The sequence below is a fragment of the Protopterus annectens genome, chromosome 11.part0, assembly GCF_019279795.1.
Source record: "Protopterus annectens isolate FY-2018-M chromosome 11.part0, PAN1.0, whole genome shotgun sequence".
NCBI classification, from domain to species: Eukaryota; Metazoa; Chordata; order Ceratodontiformes; family Protopteridae; genus Protopterus; species Protopterus annectens.
In genome coordinates, this window is record NC_056745.1 from 208,313,272 (window position 1) to 208,333,550 (window position 20,279).

Here is a 20,279-nt window from a genome sequence, read left to right on the forward strand (position 1 = left end):
AAAATAGATTTATGAATGAACAGAGCAAATATGACTTCTATGATGGACAATACAACAGATGCCTGTGTTATTTTGGCTATAAGATACTTTGGTCCAAAGAATCCTCCAAAGTTTCAAAGCAATGATATCATTCTAGGGAGGTGAGGTGAGACTACAGAGTTAGCAGAAATATTTCGCTAGATCAAGGCATAAAGATAAACATTACAGGAAGCTGGGCAAATAAAATGAGTAGTTAGTCTTTAGCCTATTTTGACGCAATGTAGCATTGACAACTGGAATAAGTCACTCTTAAAACAAATGTTTTAAGTGCACCTGTGGTGTCCTACATCTGCTGAAACCTTCACCAGAGGAAAATACATGTCAGAGTAGAGGCACAACTTTATCCAAGCTTTGTCACATGGAGAGTTCCACTTCACCATAGGAAAATATGTGTCAGAGTTGAGGGAGAACTTTATTCAAGCCTTGTCACATGGAGAGTTCCACTGCCTATGCTGTCAAAGCTTTAAAACAACTCGGCATACATAATCTGATGTGCCTATATTGTAAACTGTTTTGGAATCTCACTCTGTTTCTGGAAGCAGTTTGCACCCAGAATAACTGCAGCTGTAAGTTCTTTCTGTAATGGGTAGTAAATTGTAGTTATTTGAAAATGCCAATGTTAATTTTTATGCTATTTTATTTGATATACATGAGATCTTCTGGAATCCTTCAATATTTTAATAACATGGCTATATATGGTCTTGCATCTGCTATACTGTAGATAAATAACATCCAAATACATTAATTCAATGAACTTGTGTGGTTTAATTTATTTTAATAGGCATTTTCAAGTAATGGCAATTATCTGCCGTATATGTTTCTCTTTTAATAGTGCTTTTAAACTATTAGTGACATTTAGTCCTGGTGGGTGGTCAGCCCAAAAATAATTTATCCATTTCGAGAGAAACACTCTCATGTGACTTAACTTCAAATTGATGCTTTGTTATATGAATTAGTCAAGCTTGATTTTAAGATTGTAGGCTTTTATACCATGTGATGAACTGTGTTGTTTATATTGGCTGGCATGTGATATATATTGATGCATTACAGCTTGTCTGTTTTAACACTATACTGAAGAAGAGTTTGTTAACTTGAAAGCTTTGTTTGTTGTTTTATTGTAAACTGACAGTTTTGGACCATTGTTTCTCTTGCTTCTACAACGTTTGACTTCTCAGGTCCAATTTTGGCTGTTAAGGTGAATTTTTACTTGTATTTGGATTATTTTTTAAGTGTTGCCTACAGCACATCAGTCTGTGCCGAATTTAGCCAGCTGTTTGTCTTCTTTTAATTACTATGTCAGCCATAGAGACTGTAACTGCAACAATGCAGTCCTTTAGCCAAGCTTTGGCAGCTAAAGAGAATCCATTCTTAAGTATGTTACCTCAGTCTAATGGAGAGTATGAAGCTGTACCTAATAAGTCAGTGGATTTGGGCTGTAAGAAGAAGCTGCAAGAACTGGAGCAACAGGTACAGAAATATAAGAGAATGCGGCTTAAAAGGTTTAATTTTACAGCTTATTTAGAAGTTGATATTGTTTCCAGAGGTTTGAAGGCAACGAAAATGCCAACCTATGGCAATAAATACCCTGAGCTGCTGAAAAGATGGCAAGAGCTTAATTTATAACTAAGCCTTAATTATATGAGACTCGTGAATGACTTTTTTCTACCTATGGAGAATGAACTCCTGGCTAATATACAGAGACTAGAGCAAGACTTTGTTAGTTCACCTCACTTTATTTCCATCACTATAGCATATCAGTTAATGGTAGAAAGAACTGATTGATTTGAGGCACAGCTAATTTCTATAAAAAAAGAAGCAATTTATTTGTGATGTGAATGACTTCAAAAATGGCACTTTTGTATGGGCCCAAACACTCTAATAACCCTAATTCTATGAGGAATACTGAAACAACACAAAAAAGTAGTACATCTGTGCATTCAGTTGCTGTATCTAATACTACAGAGAATACGGTACCCTTCAGTGGGCTCAGCAGCCAATCTGCTCATGTGGGAACTAAAGTAGTTGACTTAGATGCCTTTCCTCCATTAACTGCTGAAATAACATGTGTTTCAGCTACTGAAAATTCAACCACCATTACAGCAGAAAGTACTGATAAAATAGCAGTGGTTTTGGCTACAGAATCACATCAAAATGAAAAAAAAATATTTAAATGGATTGTCTGTGGGACCAAAAATATTACAACAAGGAGAACAGTGCCCAAATGAACTAGTTGTACTACCTAAGACTTCTTTTGTAGTTCAGACTCCACAGTGGGCATTGCAACTGAAACTTCCACTTCGGATTCCAATTCAAGGAAGGTCTATAAGCAGCACAAAAGGGATAAGCCAGAGCAGAAAGAGAAGAGACAGAGAACTAACCATACAGACACAGCTGGGGGTTACAACCTTCACAAAGGTAGGAACAACAACCAGAAGTCTAGTAGTATTAAAGCAATAAATGCTGGTAGTTTTAATACTGTTTTACATAACAACAATTTTACACTGTTTTAAACTTGTCTGCTACTGTATTAACTGAAGCTGAATTACAGTTACTGAGTAAAGGTTTCACCTATATTCTTGCCAAAGATGGGAATCTTAATGATGCCTTATCAGAACTTAGATTTTTTGTAAGGAATTTAGAACTAAAAAATGTGTTTAAGATCAATGAAAGTAACTATGGTTTGCAGTTATAATGTAGCAGCACTTTCATACCTAATGGTACATCATGTACTAAGGTGTTTTATATGATGTTTGAGAATGAATTATATGAATTGTTTTTTTTTTTTTAAAAAGTGGTAAAAAATACTATAACCTAACATATGATGAAAGGACTGCATGAAACGAACCACTAGCTAGAAATGATATAATAATTAAACAAGCAGACAAGGGAGAAAAAGTAGTAGTTATGAATACTGGTGATTATATTAATTGGATGCTGCATTTATTGGAAGATGAGAGTACATTTAAGAAGAGTAGCTGCTTACAGGTGAATGATAATGTTTATAAAGTGAAAACTTTTTGTATGATTTACTAATTGAATGCACCATTACACCGGAGCTATATAATTACTTGTACACCCTGTGATTCCAAACATTTACGGTCTCCCAAAAATACATAAAAATATTACTAATCCACCGATGAGACCTATTGTATCAGGGAAAAGATGGAGCTAAATACTTAGAGAAAGGGCTACATGGTATGTTACAGTAAAGTAAAAGTTTTACTAAAGATATAAATGAATTTTTAACATCATTGCATACCTGGTCAAAAGAGAACTGTACCACAAGAGTGGTTTTAGTTACTTTAGATATAAAGTCGCTATTCACAGTCATACCTAATGATATAAGAATACAGTCTGTTAGAGAGTTCCTTAGTAACCATAGTAGCTTGAGTGTGACCAAAATAAATATGTTATGTTCTATGTTAGACACAGTGCTTGCTAATAATGTATTTATGCTCAGAGAGAACTATTTTCATCAGCAGCTGGGGGTAGCTATGTGTACCCTAGTAGTGAATACTTATGCTAACATAGTATTAGCACACTGGGAAGAACAGGTCATATACGACTCTAATAATTTTCGTAACTTGAATTTGATTTTTTATAAAAGATTCGTGGATAACATCTTTTTGTTATGGAAAGGGATGATAGAAGAATTAGAAGTCTTTGTAGAGTATTTACAAAGTACAAACAAAAAGTAAAAAACAAGCACCAAACCAACATGGTTACGCAAAAATCTCTATTTATTTAACAAAGTAAAACGTAATGCTTAAAGATTTGAGACTTTTGGACAGATCATTGACACTCAGAACTGTTTTTAAAAGTGACTCTCACGCTAATGTTACTGATTTTAAAAGACAGTACTTTTATTCCTCAGCCTCACCCTATAGTAGAATCATTTATGTCTCTGTGTTAGAAACAGTTTAGAGATTTCTTTGATACTCACTCTAAGCCTCTTTTTTCTAATATGTCACCAGATGTTTCTACTGCTCTATTTGAGTTAAAGAACATGCACTCAATTGAGGTTAGGCCTGCAGATAAAGTTGGTAGTATTGTGGTACTTGACAGAGGTTTGTACCTAACACAAGAGAAAGTGACTTATTTAAATGTTTCAATAACGTCTGTCACAGGAATCATGGAAAGAGTTTCTTTTTTGTTTGACTTACTCATGACAGGTTTAATTTCTGAGAGTTTGTTTAATTATTTCAATGCTGAACACCCCCTCATTCCTACGATATATGGACTTCCTAAAATACATAAGAACTTGGAGTGCCTACTCATGAGACCCATTGTTTCAGGTAAGGGTTGGAGCACAGAGCCACTATCAATTTTTGTTGAAAAAATTTTACATCCCCTTCTAGATGAATGTGACGCAGTGTTAAAAGACACTAAGTCCTTTTTATCTATACTGTTTGATAAAGCATCTACTTTGTCTCAAGATTATCTGTTTGTTACGCTCGACATAGAATCACTATATACAGTGATTCCCAAGGACTGGGGAGTAGAGAATGTCAGAGCTTTTTTAAATGATAGGAGATGTTTTACGAATGAGAAAGTGAATATTCTCTGTACGTTACTTGAGCTTGTACTTGAGAATAACGTTTTTACATTCGAGAATAAGTTCTTCTTACACAAGGTTGGCATGGCTATGGGCACAGACTGTGCCAATAGCTATGCCAACCTTACATTAGTGCAATGGGAGACATCCTGTCTGTTACATAACAATGCGGATGAAGAGAACATAGCCTGGTACGTACGTTCATTGATGATATTTTTTTGCTTTGGCGTGGCTCGTCAGAACTATTGAATGAATTTATTGATTACTTGCATGACACTACTGTTTTTTTTTAATTTGCCTGTACATATTCTGCTGTAGAAATGGAGTTCTTAGATGTTAAGATCAACAAAGGAGACCTTAATAATTTGTCTACTAGTGTTTACAAAAAACCCACTAGGAAGAACAACGTCCTGCACAAAAACAGCATGCTTCCCAACTATGTCACCCAAAATGCTTTAAAAGGGCAGATCTATAGAGTAATGAGATTGCACAATGATAACATTCAGTTGGGTTTAGCACTTGACTCTCTAAAGCATGACTTTCTAGTCAGAGGCTACAGAGAGGCAGAGATTGATTCTCAGATTATTGCTGCATGAGAAGAAAGGGAAGGGAAATGTAGAGCCTATTTTGGCAACCACACTCCACCTGATGCTTCACAAGCAACTGTAGCTGTGAGAGATACTTTCAGAGTCTCCCTACCTTACTCTAGTGACATTAATAAATATTGTGAGGTCTTTAAACAGAATTGGAATATTCTACACACTATAGATGAATTGAAAGGAGCTATAGACAGCACACCACACTTTGCATTTAAAATAATAAGTCCTTAATGAAACGTTTGTGCTATAAATCACAGCTCTGTATCAAAGGGCCTCAGTCTACCAGCCATGGGACTTTTCCTTGCAGATCATGTTCAGCCTGTAAATATATACTTACGGGCTCAACCTATATACATCCTCATGTTAATTTTAAAATTGAACTTGATTTTTATGCTGACTGCATAACTCCAAATATTGTTTACTTTGCAAGCTGCCAGGTCTGTCATGCCTTCTATATAGGCAAAACTAACAGACCACTAAAGGACAGGATCCTCAAGCACTACAGGGACATTAGGAACCAGAAAGATACAAATGCCTTAGCACAACACATTGGTTTGCATGGCTCAGAACACACTTTTAAGTTCTTTGTACTTCAGGTTTTGGATGTTAGTATTAGAGGGGGGTGATACATCTAATAAAACAGAAAGGGCTGAACAGAAGTGGATCTTGCTCTTCAATGCAGAGAAACTGTCTGGCTTAAATGGCGTTTCCAGCCTTAAACCATTCTTGAAAGCACTCCCGCTTAAACATTAATGTTTTTAAACTTAGATTTTATTTGTATTGTTTCCTTTGTATTTATAACAACTGCTGCATTGCTTGTGTGTGTACCTTTTAGTTAATTCATGAGATTTGCATATGACAGCTGATTGGCTTTGCTTTCTTTTTCAACTCCTGTCTTTTTACTTGTTTACTAGTCTGATGAAGCGATAGTGTTATCGCGAAAGTGCTCACTTTCATTACTTTTTACTTTGTTAAATAAATAGAGATTTTTGCCTAACTGTGTTGGTTTGGTGCTTGTTTTTTGCCTTTTGTTTGCACACTTTTCTTGTACCGCACATCTCACCTGTTCCTGCATACTTTTTGCTTTTTGTATTTACAAAGTACAGCTAGTTTTCTACTGTTTAGTGTGCCTTATTCAGATGTGACTATTAGTTTTTTAGATGTTAATATTACACATAACTATCCATCTTTTGAAACATCCATTTATAAGAAGAATCTGCAGGTGACAATATATGTACATGCACGAAGCATGCATCCTAAGTATATCCATAAAAATGTTGTTAAAAGCCAATTTCTGAGCGCCAGTAGGTTAAATACCACTGATAATGTTTTTGAGAAAGAGCTAGAAGCTATGGGCTCAGATTTTAGGGTAAGAGGCTGTGATACAAAATTGATAGAGAATAATAAATATGTAGTTAGGAAAGAAAGAATGTCATCTCAGACTACAAATTCTTTACCTACTATGACAAAAAGAGATAGACATGGGGCCTATTAGATATATAATGAAATATAATAGGTGTATATCCCAGATAAGATCTCTAATACAGAAGTATTGGACTATGCTTAAATTTGATACTGAGTTAAATAAAATTATAGGAGAAAGACCTCAGTTCACTTATAAAAGTGAAAGGAACCTAAAGCAGTTTCTATGTTACAAAGACTTGAATGAAGGTAAACCTAAAAAAGCAGGAAAGGACTGTTTAAGATCTACGGTCCCATGTTATAGTTGTAATTTCTGTAAATATATAAATACATCTAATGATATTATACATCTGCATAATTATAATTTTTTTTTTCTTTACAGTGCATGCAACATGTAATACCCAGGATGTGGTCTATTTAGTGAACTGTATAGCCTGCAAGGCATTCTATATTGGAAAGACCAACCAAAAGTTAAAAGAAAGAGTTTCCTCACATCTGTCTGATATTAGAAGAAGTGCGCCCACTAATGCCTTGGCAAAGCATATAATAATGAATCGTGTGAGGCATAGCTTTAAATTTCTTGTTTTATCACGAGTCACACTAGGGAATAGAGGTGGCAACCTTGCTAATAAAATAGAGATAGAGGATTATAAATGGATAAATTATTTTTGGGCTGACCACCCACCAGGATGAAATGTCACTAACAGTTTAAAACCACTATTAAAAGAGAAACACTCTTATGTGACTTAACTTCAGATTGATGCTTTGTTATATGAATTAGTCAATTTGATTTTAAGATTGTAAGCTTTTATACCATGTGATGAACTGTGTTGTTTTTATTGGCTGGCATGTGATATATATTGATGCATTATAGCTTGTCTGTTTTAACACTATACTGAAGAAGAGTTTCTTAACTCGAAAGCTTTGTTTGTTTTATAAAAACTGATGGTTTTGGACCATTGTTTCTCTTGCTTCTACTACATTTGACTTCTCTGGTTCAATTTTGGCTGTTTAGGTGAATTTTTACTTGTGTGTGGTGAATAAAATATAACATTTCTATATTACATTTATAATATTGTCAGTAACAGTTTCATTTAATTACTAATTAATTACTGCTTACTGTTCTTTTGTACTAGGTTTACTTTGGCTTTGGTAGTGGTGGTTAAGGGGCCCACCCACTCACTGAGTTAACAGAAAGTGGTGGCTTCTGCTTTAATTCTGATTAAACTCCACTGATGTCAAAAAATACATTTATTCAGCCTTTTACTTACCTAATTGCAGGGGGCTTTGATTTTTGGTTTAAATTCCATTTTTATGAGATGAAATCCAGGGATGATGCTTATTTTTAACTGTAATTTCTGATCACTAATAGTGATGTCATTATATTTTTCATGCCAAATAACACAGACTTTACGTACAGAACAGCCAGTAAAATGGGTTGACATTATTTTAAGAATTAAATATGTAGCAAAATACATGCTGTTTTGAATGAGTGTAGAGACATAGCTAGGATGGGACAAAGGGGGCATCCTTCTCCTGTACATGTCAGGGATGCAATCTCTGTTACCAGGATTCAGTTTCTGAATGTTTTGCTAAAGCATTTCAATGTTCCATGTCTGGTTTAGTGCAGTTCTGGCATTCAGAAATGAATGCTGAAAGTACTTTATCAGTAAGGGCTGAAGCACTCAGCGTGCTCCTTGCATTGTATTTAGCTGCAGCACGCTGCTTGTTATATTTATACCAATTAGTTTGCTTCACCTTAAAGAAAAGAAGGCTTTTTTTGGTGCTCAAAACTGGGAAAAGAATCAGGGTGCCAGAAGAGCCAACTCCAAATGTGAAAGAGTTTGTTGGCATGAAATGGGAAATTCCATGAAAATTTGATGGTTTTGAATATTTCAGATTAATGATTTTTGTGATACTTTCCAAGAAAATTGGAAATTCAGTGTACCTGCTAATTGTGATAGTAGCTTCAGTTTATGAATAAAAAGATGAATTAAACAGGTTTGCCTGTTTTAAACATACTATGTTCCTTTTCCTGTACAGTAACCATCACTTTCTACTCCTTAATCCAGAACCTGGATTGAAACCATCATGAGCAAGAGATAGATTTCTACATTTATGTATATGCGCATTATATAGGGAAAGAGAGAGAGAGAAAGGGGGAGACGGACAGACAAATAGAATTTCAAATTCATTTTTTACCTTGTATTAAAAAAAATATTGACATATACAGTTATTTAAACAGAGGATTTAACTATTCTAGGATTAAAGTTAGGTGATTTTGCTATACATATCAAAATATGTCATCTGAGCTAGCAGACTAATGAATGTAAGGAATTGATTATTTTTGTCCTCAGTCCTTATTTGTTGTAGTAAAAAATGTTATACGATATGTTCATTGTGCCTTGGAAGGAATATAATCTTAATACAGTTTTCATGGTTCACTGTTAAATGATTGCACAATTCTACAGCTGTAATAATCAAAGTAGCCAGCTTTCGTTCCAGCAGAAATAATCTGTATACTTTTTGAACATGGAGATCTGATTTGAATGCCACCTCCTGTTTCCTCATTCTCTGAGTGTGAGGAGTCACATGACACATATTCATGCTTATCAGTAACAGCAGTATGTATTTCCTTTTCCTCTTCAGGATTGGATACAATATCGACATGCATTCCTCTCAACTTCCTTGATCAAGAATTCTGAACTAAGACAAAAATATGTAAATATTGCTCTTAGTAAACATAGAAAGTTGCTAGAATAAAGGGGCTTACATTTTGTGAAGGATAGGAAGTCTGAAATTCAGATGGCTATCATGCTTTAGTGACTACAATCCTCAATTATTTGCTAGAAAACACACATTTTACAAGGAGCAGACAAAAAATATGAGGCAAAAATCTGACATTCTGCAAAGTTATGAATGGTGGAGAGGAATGTAGATATGTAGTATAACCATAAGTTATTTTCTGTTTCTTACATTAACAGAACTGCAAAACACATTTTGGTAGTAGCTTGGGTAGAAACTTATGTTTAGCTCCTAAGGTGAAGATGGAAAGTTATAGCTGATGGCCCTTGATTTCTTTCTGGCCACAAACTGTCATCTTATTGTTTAATGTTATTTATGGTGCATTTTATGTGAAAAAACATTACATAAAGAATAATTGTAATAACTGTTTTACCATAAATGTGTTATACGTGTTCATGTTTCTTATATTTCAATTAGGAAAAAATATAGAAAACACATATATTACAATTAATTTAGCAGAGGTACATGCATTGTATAATTTAAACATGTTCAGCACATAACAGGATATTATAGCAAAGAAGTTCTGCACAAGCATTCAAAACAAAGTAATGGTTAAGAATGTTATATATTAAACTGCTTAGGCTTTGTATTTTATCTATACTTTTTTTTTATTGTTAGATGTCTTCATGGGATTTATCAAGGCATACATTCAAAGATTTGCCTTTAACAGTGTCACAACTGATGACTGGAAAACATTCCTGTATTTATACTTTGATGATAAGGTACAGTACATTATGGCTATATATTTATTTATTTCATGTTATAATATCCTCTGTGGTGCTCCTGCAACATTTATAAGTTGACGGTTAACTGCCCATAATTAGCCATGGAAGAGTGAAGTTTAAAAGTAATCCTGGGCACCTGTGACATATTTCAAAGAGCACTGTATGGTCACTGTAGCAAAGGTGAGGTGCCGAGACTAAAATTATTTTTCTTTAAATAGCACATTAGTTACAGCAGGTAACTAACGGAAATCATGACAGGTGCATAATTATAACAGGCAGATGTTTTTACAAACAGAATAATGTCATGATGGCTGCACTTCATTTAAAATATTAAAATGTATTTAATAAAAACACTACAGATCTGTGCAACTACTTTCACCAGTTAAAACCCCCAAACTGTCAAAAATACTGAGTTGTTTTTTTTTTCAAAATAGGATTCCCCCTTGGACATGTGGAGTCAAACTGAGGAGTGGTCGATTTAACCTAATTCAAACCACATGACCACATGTGACATTTTAACTACCTCTCTATTAAACTGGAAAACTTAGACCACTGTCAACAAATATGCCCAGAGATTTCTTGACTTTTCTAATGCCAAGCCATCAACCAAACGGTCACTTTTCCCACCAGCAGTGCCAAACCTGTCAATGTTTTCCTTGTAAATCTATGACTAGCCTGTAGTAACTTTCATGTTGCCCCCTTCCTGATGAAATCTGACCACATATCAGTGGCCTTTTCCTTTAGTGACATTCTTTCCAGTCCAAACAAATCCCACTACTTAGAAAGTTTTCTACAAAACCAACTACTTACTTTTCCCTACCCTCCCAGATAATGCAAATGACAGAATTCCCTGGATAACCACAATTCTGTTTACTCTAAGTGCTTATATTTTATAGATACAGATATTTAGGCATTTGTTCTCTTTCACCATAAGAACACTGGTAAGTTTAAGAGCAAACCAATATGTAGAAGTATCACTTAAAAAAGTTTATAACAAAAGGAAAATGCTTTTAGTCATTTGTAAGAAATCATTACTCCCACATGTTAAAAAGGACTAAAATCTAGTCTGCAAATCCTTTTGGCTTTCCGTTAAGAAATGTAAAACCAACTGTGATCTTAAATTCTTCAGCATCAAAGATCGTCAGAAAGCCTTCTTTAGCTATACTAGAAAACTCAGAAGTAACATGTAGTACTGTATTCAGCTTATTTCAGATGGAACCCCCCCCCCAACTCTGACTCTGAAGCTATCATCAATATCCTTGCTGATAAATTTTGCTGTAATTTCACCTCACTTAATAACTCTTAACTTCCTCCCTTCCCTCTCAAATCCTTCTCCCAAAATCAGTCTAGACCAGTTCTATTGTACTGTCTCCAAAACCAAAAATACTTGCTCCATGTTTCCTGACAATACCCAAGCTATCTCCATCAAAGTGCTAAATAACTACCTTGACCTACCTTAAACCTCTTTAACCAAAACCTCTCCACAAGTCATGTCCCAGATGGATGGAGTTTGACTACTGGGGTACCACTGTAAAGGGCAGCTATGCAGTTGACTCTGAAAATTATAAAGCTATTAGCATCACTATTATAATCTGCAAGGCCTTGGAATGCGTAATTACAAAACTAAATATTAATGACACGAGACCCCCAATCCTTGTATTTGAAATTGTATGGGCTTATTAAAATAGATCATGTCTATTCAATCTTGTGGATGTTTTTGAAAAGGTTACTGAAGCCCTTGTTGGAGGTCAGTCAGTTCACTCTTTTTACCTGGACCTGGCCATAGCCTTTGACATCATACCCCATGCTATTAATATTCATAGACTCATTTAATTCAATTCAACATAAATCGGTATGTGGTTCAGTGAATTGCTGTCTGGCTCACTGATAACTCCTGCATAGGGAAGTATATCACCGACAGCTGTCAAATCACCTTTAAGCATGCACATTCTTTAGTAGGGGCTACATATCACCATCACCTGCTGTGTTAATAATGGATTCACCTACAGTTCCAAAAATGCAGTACAGTTACCTTTGGAAACTCAGGAATATCTGTTTCATACTACGTGAATAATATCCCTCCCCCACAGAACAAGAACAGTCATCTGAGATCTGGGTACCTATATTGACAATGATCTTTCCTTTGACCAACATAACTTGATTGTTGTAGGAAATCATTCTACCTCATGCAACCTGAAATCATTCTACCTCATGCAACCTATCTATAAGAGTATCTTCTTTTGCTTTAAAATGGTCTTACTTCTGATTTACCCATCCCTTATAGACTTAACATTGAATATAACAGTCCATTATAATGGTTCATTCAGCATGCACCGCTCTGGCTATTTAGACCAACATGAAATATCTCAGAGGTTCCTTGCTAATAAATTCATGGGAAAAGACAACATAAATGACCCCGTTTTATGTAGGCTGCTGTGGGGAGATCTTAGTTTAGCTTTCTACATTATGAAAAATCCTCTTTTGATCTCTGTCACTTCCACAGAGAGTGTATTATAAAAACACCTGCTGTAAATACCTTGACTTGTACTACCTCATAAACAGACCTGCTGAACAATAGACACCTTACTCCATGCATCCCTGCTTCTATAACAGACACTCCTTAAGTATCACATAAAGTAACTCCCTTGCTACAATCAAGGCTAAGCTTGATGAATGGATAGTAGACCATAAATGTATGCCTGGGATTTGTGGTAACAACTTACTTGGGGTGTTTGGCTAAACTTTATAACAGTCACCTTAGCGTTAAGCTTAGTCTGAACCTATGAACCTTGTGGGCAAAAATCTGTTATTGGCAAAGTTCTTTTCAGGCAAAAAAAAGCTACCACAATATAGTGTGTGTCATTTACTGTTCTGGTTTAAAACCCTAAATGAATAAAGTCAACAGATTAAGAGTGTAATTTAAGTAATACATAGTTAGGCTATGTGTTCCATTAGTCATGTGTACATAAGACATTTAGAGACTTTTATAATGCATGCCTCAGCATTATACAATGGTGACAGTTTTGCCTTGCGTGTGTTATCAGAATAGGTTCTCCTTTCTGGAACATGCACTCCACGACCTACCTTTTCACACCTACTTATCTCTTCATCTTGCATTTCTTCTTACAGTGTATTTTATCTACAATATCATCATCTGGTGTGTCTCTTAGTTCATTAAAAGTTAGAATATTTCTTTGAACTCAAGCAATAAACTTCTCCAACATACCATTTGCCTGTGGCCATAACAGAATCACTGTTCTGTGTTGTTCCTTTAGTACCACAAAACTGTTTGAACATTGAACTGTGTGATGTTAAATGGTGGGCTAGTAACAGTATCTTGTAGGAAACACATAAGCTTGTACATCCATTCCTAATGCATATGATCTCTGAACTTGAAGTAGTTTGTCATAATCCCATGTTGATATTTTCTATTTCCCATTCATAAATCAAGATTATGTTATTTGTTTTATTTATTTATATCCATTTGTTGATGGGAAAAGTCAGACTGGGCAAAAAAAACAACAAACTTTTCAGTGTATGCCCTGGGAGAAAAAAACACAAAAACTGTAACGTGTCAAAACATCAGTATAAAGAATAAACGTAATTTGAAGATGATTGACTTTTTCTAGTTGCACAAGTGGGATTATCCCATGATCTTGCAGGATGCTATGTGATATCTGGCATATTAGCACTGAGGCTTAAGGCTATCTGCTGACAAAGAGATTTATTATTTCTTCCAGGGTTTGATTCCATGAAACTCTGTTTTCCTACTATGTGACCCTAAACAAATTATTTAATCAGTCAGTGCTCCTGGCTTACTCCCGAGGAGAGAAATGTGCTTAGTGGGTTTATCTGGTGTGTGTGTGTGTGTGTGTGTATATATATATATATATATATATATATATATATATATATATATATGTGTGATGTTCATTTGCTGATATTTGGTTTAGTACCTAGGGATGATTCCAAGCAAAGACATTCAATGAGAAATGGATCAGATACTACCTTATAGACCAGACAAAAGTCACCTCTGAGAAATATAAAATAAAGTGTATAATAATTCCTGAAGCTTTCCAAAATATTTCAAGCATCTGATTTTTCTAACTCTGAATAATACATTTTCAAGTTGTTTTTGGTGTTATGTTTGAATACAGTAGTACATAGTATTGTTTCATTTCAGCGATGTAAAAATGGCATACTTGGATTCTCATCCAATAGGAAGTGCACAACTAACTCGTCACTCAACACACTCATGAATCTAGACACCAAAGCCAACAAAAATCACACATTTTACACAGGGGATGTCCTACCACAACACTTATGGGAGAAGATAAACTGCACCACACTCCCCAAACTAATATAACTAACTTTGAGATTGAACTTATATTGAGGCAAGTATGGTTTGTGATGCAGAGTTGCATAAACAGTTATCTCTCACCACATTCACACAGCACCCATCAGACACACAACATGTCCTACCCACCCACGCATAGAAAAAAATCCATGATTAGTCATTTAATTGGCACTGTGCACACACATCACAAATGCACACATTGTGAACATCACCAATTAACAAACACCTCAGGTACTACAAACTTCTTATAGTCAGATGGGTGCATGCACACACATGCAGTGAACCAGTAAAGCTACAACGATTAATTCATTCAGTGGAATACACACACACACACACACACACACACACACACACACACACACACACACACACACACACACACACACACACACACACACACACACACACACACACACACACACACACACACACACACACACACACACACACACACACACATACTGTGCTTATTACAAGTACTTCCAGTACAACACAATTACCATTTAGCCTATATGCACCCACCAAAACAGTCTCCCATTGCACAACCACATTGCTTTCAGTAGCACTCTAGACTACACGCAGAGCAAACTGGACCCCTGCTTACTCCTCTACCTTTCAACCATCTGTACACACAGACACAGAGACTCACACACTCTCACACTCACTGACAAACTCTCACACACAAATACAGTTACTGTGTAGGACATTTTCTTCCTACCTGCACAGATCCATGTTCATGCACACACCCTCAACACACATTTGATGAGAGTCCACTTTCAATAAGTGGACAATGCCCAGATGACGCTTGACTATCAGAGTCTCAATAAAGAGACCGATATACATTTTATGAATGGTCAGTTGATTGTCAGTAGCAGACTGACCACCACTGAAACCCCCTTCAGTGACAAAACAGAATTATTAAGAACAACATTTTGTGAAAGGAAAGGGTATCCAGAATCCTTAGATTATATTTTATCAGCTGAAGTTGGGAATAGCAGAGCAGAAACATATAAACCCGTCACATCCATGAATGTCTCTATTGGTGAAGTGAAGAAAACTCTCTTTGATAACAAAATCTAAGGCATAGTTCACACATAAAGCTTTGATTCTCTTTTAACATTTGAGAGTATTTTTTCTAACAAGTAGTGTGCTTTAATGTTACAGGAGAAAATTCAAGGGTGTGCTTTAATGTTACAGGCTTTAATGTTACAGGAGAAAATTCAAGGGTGTGCTTTAATGTTACAGGAGAAAATTCAAGGGTGTGCTTTAATGTTACAGGAGAAAATTCAAGGAATTATAGGTGCCACACCTGTATACATTAATAACAAAAAATGTAATTTGAGAAATATTGTTTAACCTTATTTAACTAACAACACAAGGGATGCTTTTTCATGCAATATGTGTAATTATTGTAGATTTGTGGCAAATTCCCCCTATTTCTTTTGTATTAACACAAAATGTCTTATTATACATCCGTATGTTTCAGTTGCCAGTCTTCCAAATATTGTTTTGTTGTTTACTCAGACATCTAGTTACAGGATGTGAGTCAGCATATGTACTACTGCTAATCCAATTTAATCCATTTAATGTCTATACATAAGAAATATTGTAAATGCAATCACCAGGGGAGCTTTTATTCATTTATAAATCTGGCTGTTCATAACATGCATAGTAACCCAGATAGATACTAAAGTTTGAGTAAAGCAGGATAACATCCTTCAGGTTTATCGTTGACCAATGTTTGACATACTAATGTCTGTATTTCATTTACAGTGATTGTGCATGATTGCATATTTGTATCATACCTCCTCTATAAAACTGTAATTTTATGGTAATAAATCTGAGGTTTCAGAGGGTAGTACTACTACTATAGTTACTGAAGCATCCCACAGGTAGTATTATTAGTATAATTAGTCCCAAAAGTAGTGTTAGTACTACAGTGACTATATCAACCCTAGGGAAATATTACAACTGTAATGACTGGAAAATCCTAAGAGTAGTATTAGTGCTACAATTTGTAGAGCACTCCTAAAGAGTAACAGTATTAGAGTTACTGGAGCAACCCTGGGGAATGGAGCATGCCATAGGTAGTATTTGTACTATATTTACTGAAGTATTCCAAGGGTAACATTAGTACTACAGTTACAAGATCAAACCCAAGGAAATATTAGTACTGTAACTATTACTACTAAAATTAGTAGAGCATCCCCCAAAGATTATTAGTGTTAGAGTTACTGGAGTAACTCTTGTGACTGGAACATTCCATAGGTAGAATTAGTACTACAGTTACTGAAGTATCTCAAGGGTAACATTAGTACTACCGTTATTGGAGTATCTCTAAAGTAGCATTAGTAAAACAGTTACTATCATCTATAGCTCTGGAAGAAGCTTGTGCCACAATTATAATATCAGGAAATGTTGAGGTAAACTGGATTTTCAGAGTTGTTGAACATCTTGGAAAATAGGGAAATAATACTCTTTTTTTTTTTAATTTCTCCAAGTCTTTTGGATTTCTAATACCATGACAGGAATGGACCACATTCATAAGTCAAAGTATGATTAAAATTCATGAAATTAGTATTGCTTCAGTCTTTATTGTTAGCTATAAGTGCTCTTAACAGCATCCGCAATGTGTCCAGTAATGACTCTTCCTGCAATTTGTACAGAGTTACATGTATCAGTAACATATCTAAGTACAATTGTAAATTCTTTTTTATAAGACCCATTTCTCCTACTACTATTGGAACTGTCTGGATGTCCTTCCTCCACATTGCCCTTCTTTCTGCCTGCAAATCCTGGTATTTTATGACTGTGTCTCTCTGTAGGTAAGATACTATAGTCACTGGGTGCAGCAATTTCAATGATCAATGCTACTTTTGTCTTCTTTTCTTGGACTACTATATCTGTTTTTCTCACATCTATTTTTTGAACTGTTGGTAATGGATGATCCTATGTGATATAAACGTCATCATTTTCTATGATGTTTCGTGGCTCATGTTTCCAGTGTTTTTTAGCCACTACAATACCATAATGTTTACACAATCCCCAATGCAACAGTCCTCCACATTATTATGCCTTTCAATATACAGTCCTTCTGCTATTAGTATATCACAACCAGCAAAAAGATGTGCGACTGTTTCCAATTTTGTTTTACAAATCTACATTTGTCTGTTTTTCCTACATGCTCAATGGACTTTGTAAACCAAAGTGTATGTAGTCCACTATCTTGGGCTGCCAGTATTAACCTTTTGTCTTTTGGTTTAAATTCACCTCTCCTTAATCATTTCTGTATTCGATCCTGATTAACATGAGATTTTTCCAAGAGTTTTCTACACTTGCAACTGTATTTATGCATTTTCCACATTTCTTGTCTTCTCATTTGATCCTTCACCTTATATTATTTATTTTGTTTTTTGACACATTCACTTGCTGCCTAATTTTTTTCTACTTCTGGATTGATTTCCATTCCTGCTTGATGCAGATATGCTTCTGTTAAACCAGGCAGGGGAGTCATTTTAGACTCATTCTCCTCATGTTTCAAAACTTTCACTATGTTAGGGTCTTGTGAGGTCAGCAGATATGTATACAGTCCTACCATTGCAGATCTATAAATGTAATCAGTTTCAAGGAGGCCCATACCTTGTTTGGAACGGGGAATATATAATCTTGGTATGCACTGATTTTTATAAATCATTTAATGAGCATGAAGTATCCTACTTATTTTCCTGTCTAATCTATCCAACACATTTTGGGACCAGTCAGTCACTCCAAAACTGTAAGTTAGGACAGAAAGAGCAAATTGGTTTATAGCTTGGAATTTGTTCCTAGATGCCAACGCTGTTTTCCCTATTAATTTAAGCCTTCTGAAATATTCCTTACTGAGTTTTATTCACATTTGTTCATGTTTTATTGTTGATCCTTCATCAATTCCCAAATATTTATACAGTCTCTCTTGCTCAAGTTCTTTTATATCACATTCTTGTCCAAAACTGATGGTTTATTGGTGCTGCAGCTTTCCTGCTTTAAAAGTTGCTTTTGCACATTTGTCAAGACCAAATGACATTCTTATATCATCTGAATAAGTTTTGACCACTTGCAGTTGTGAATTTTTAAAAACTTTTTTTTCTTTTTTTTTTTTTCATTTTTATTATTTGTTTTCAGTTGAGGGGGCTGCAGTCCGGCAGTCCAATAGCACGGGCCACCCCTGATATGTACTACTGCTAATCCAATTTAATCCATTTAATGTCTATACATAAGAAATACTGTAAATGCAATCACCAGGGGAGCTTTTATTCATTTATAAATCTGGCTGTTCATAACATGTATAGCAACCCAGATAGATACTACGGTTTGAGTAAAGCAGGATAACATCCTTCAGGTTTACTGTTGACCAATGTTTGACATACTAATGTCTGTATTTCATTTACAGTGATTATGCATGATTGCATATTTGTATCATATAGCCTCCTCTATAAAACTCTAATTTTATGGTAACAAATCTGAGGTTTCAGAGGGTAGCACTACTACTACTACTATAGTTACTGAAGCATCCCACAGGTAGTATTATTAGTATAATTAGTGGAACATCCCAAAAGTAGTGTTAGTACTACAGTGACTACATTAACCCTAGGGAAATATTAGAACTGTAATGACTGGAAAATCCTAAGAGTAGTATTAGTGCTACAATTTGTAGAGCACTCCTAAAGAGTAACAGTATTAGAGTTACTAGAGCAACCCTGGGGAATGGAGCATGCCATAGGTAGCATTTGTACTATATTTACTGAATTATTCCAAGGGTAACATTAGTACTACAGTTACAAGATCAAACCCAAGAAAATATTAGTACTGTAACTATTGGGGCATCCCAAGGGTACTATTACTACTAAAATTAGTAGAGTATTCCCCAAAGATTATTAGTGTTAGAGTTACTGGAGTAACTCCTGTGACTGGAACATTCCATAGGTAGAATTAGTACTACAGTTACTGAAGTATCTCAAGGGTAACATTAGTACTACAGTTATTGGAGTATCTCCAAAGTAGTATTGGTTACTATCATCTATAGCTCTGGAAGAAGCTGGTGCCACAATTATAATATCAGGAAATGTTGAGGTAAACTGGATTTTCAGAGTTGTTGAACATCTTGGAAAAATAGGGAAATAATACTCCTTTTTTTAATTTCACCAAGTCTTTTGAATTTCTAATACCATAACAGGAATGGACCCCATTCGTAAGTCAAAGTATGATTAAAATTCATGAAATTAGTATTGCTTCAGTCTTTATTGTTAGGTATAAGTGCTCTGAACAGCATCCGCAATGTGTCCAGTAATGAATCTTTCTACAATTTGTACAGAGTTACATGTATCAGTAACATATCTAAGTACAATTGTAAATTCTTTTTTATAAGAGCCGTTGCTCCTACTACTATTGGAACTGTCTGGGTGTCCTTCCTCCACATTGCCCTTATTTCTGCCTGCAAATCCTGGTATTTTATGACTGTGTCTCTCTGTATGTAAGAGACTATAGTCACTGGGTGCAGCAATTTCAATGATCAATGCTACTTTTGTCTTCTTTTCTTGGATTACTATATCTGTTTTTCTCACATCTATTTTTTGAACTGTTGGTAATGGGTGATCCCATGTGATATAAACGTCATAATTTTCTATGATGTTTTGTGGCTCATGTTTCCAGTGTTATTTAGCCACTTCAATACCATAATGTTTACACAATCCCCAATGCAACAGTCCTCCACATTATTATGCCTTTCAATATACAGTCCT

At 35.2% G+C, this 20,279-nt stretch overlaps 1 protein-coding gene across 2 annotated transcripts in view; it reads left to right on the top strand.

Moving 5' to 3' along the window:
* LOC122815270 (leukotriene A-4 hydrolase-like) overlaps positions 1-20,279 on the top strand; it is a 231,259-nt gene that overhangs the window by 148,998 nt on the left and 61,982 nt on the right. For both annotated transcript variants that reach the window (XM_044087624.1, XM_044087625.1), the window contains one exon: positions 10,039-10,142. In XM_044087624.1, the coding sequence (XP_043943559.1) occupies positions 10,039-10,142 (104 nt within the window). The remainder of the gene's footprint in view (positions 1-10,038; positions 10,143-20,279) is intronic.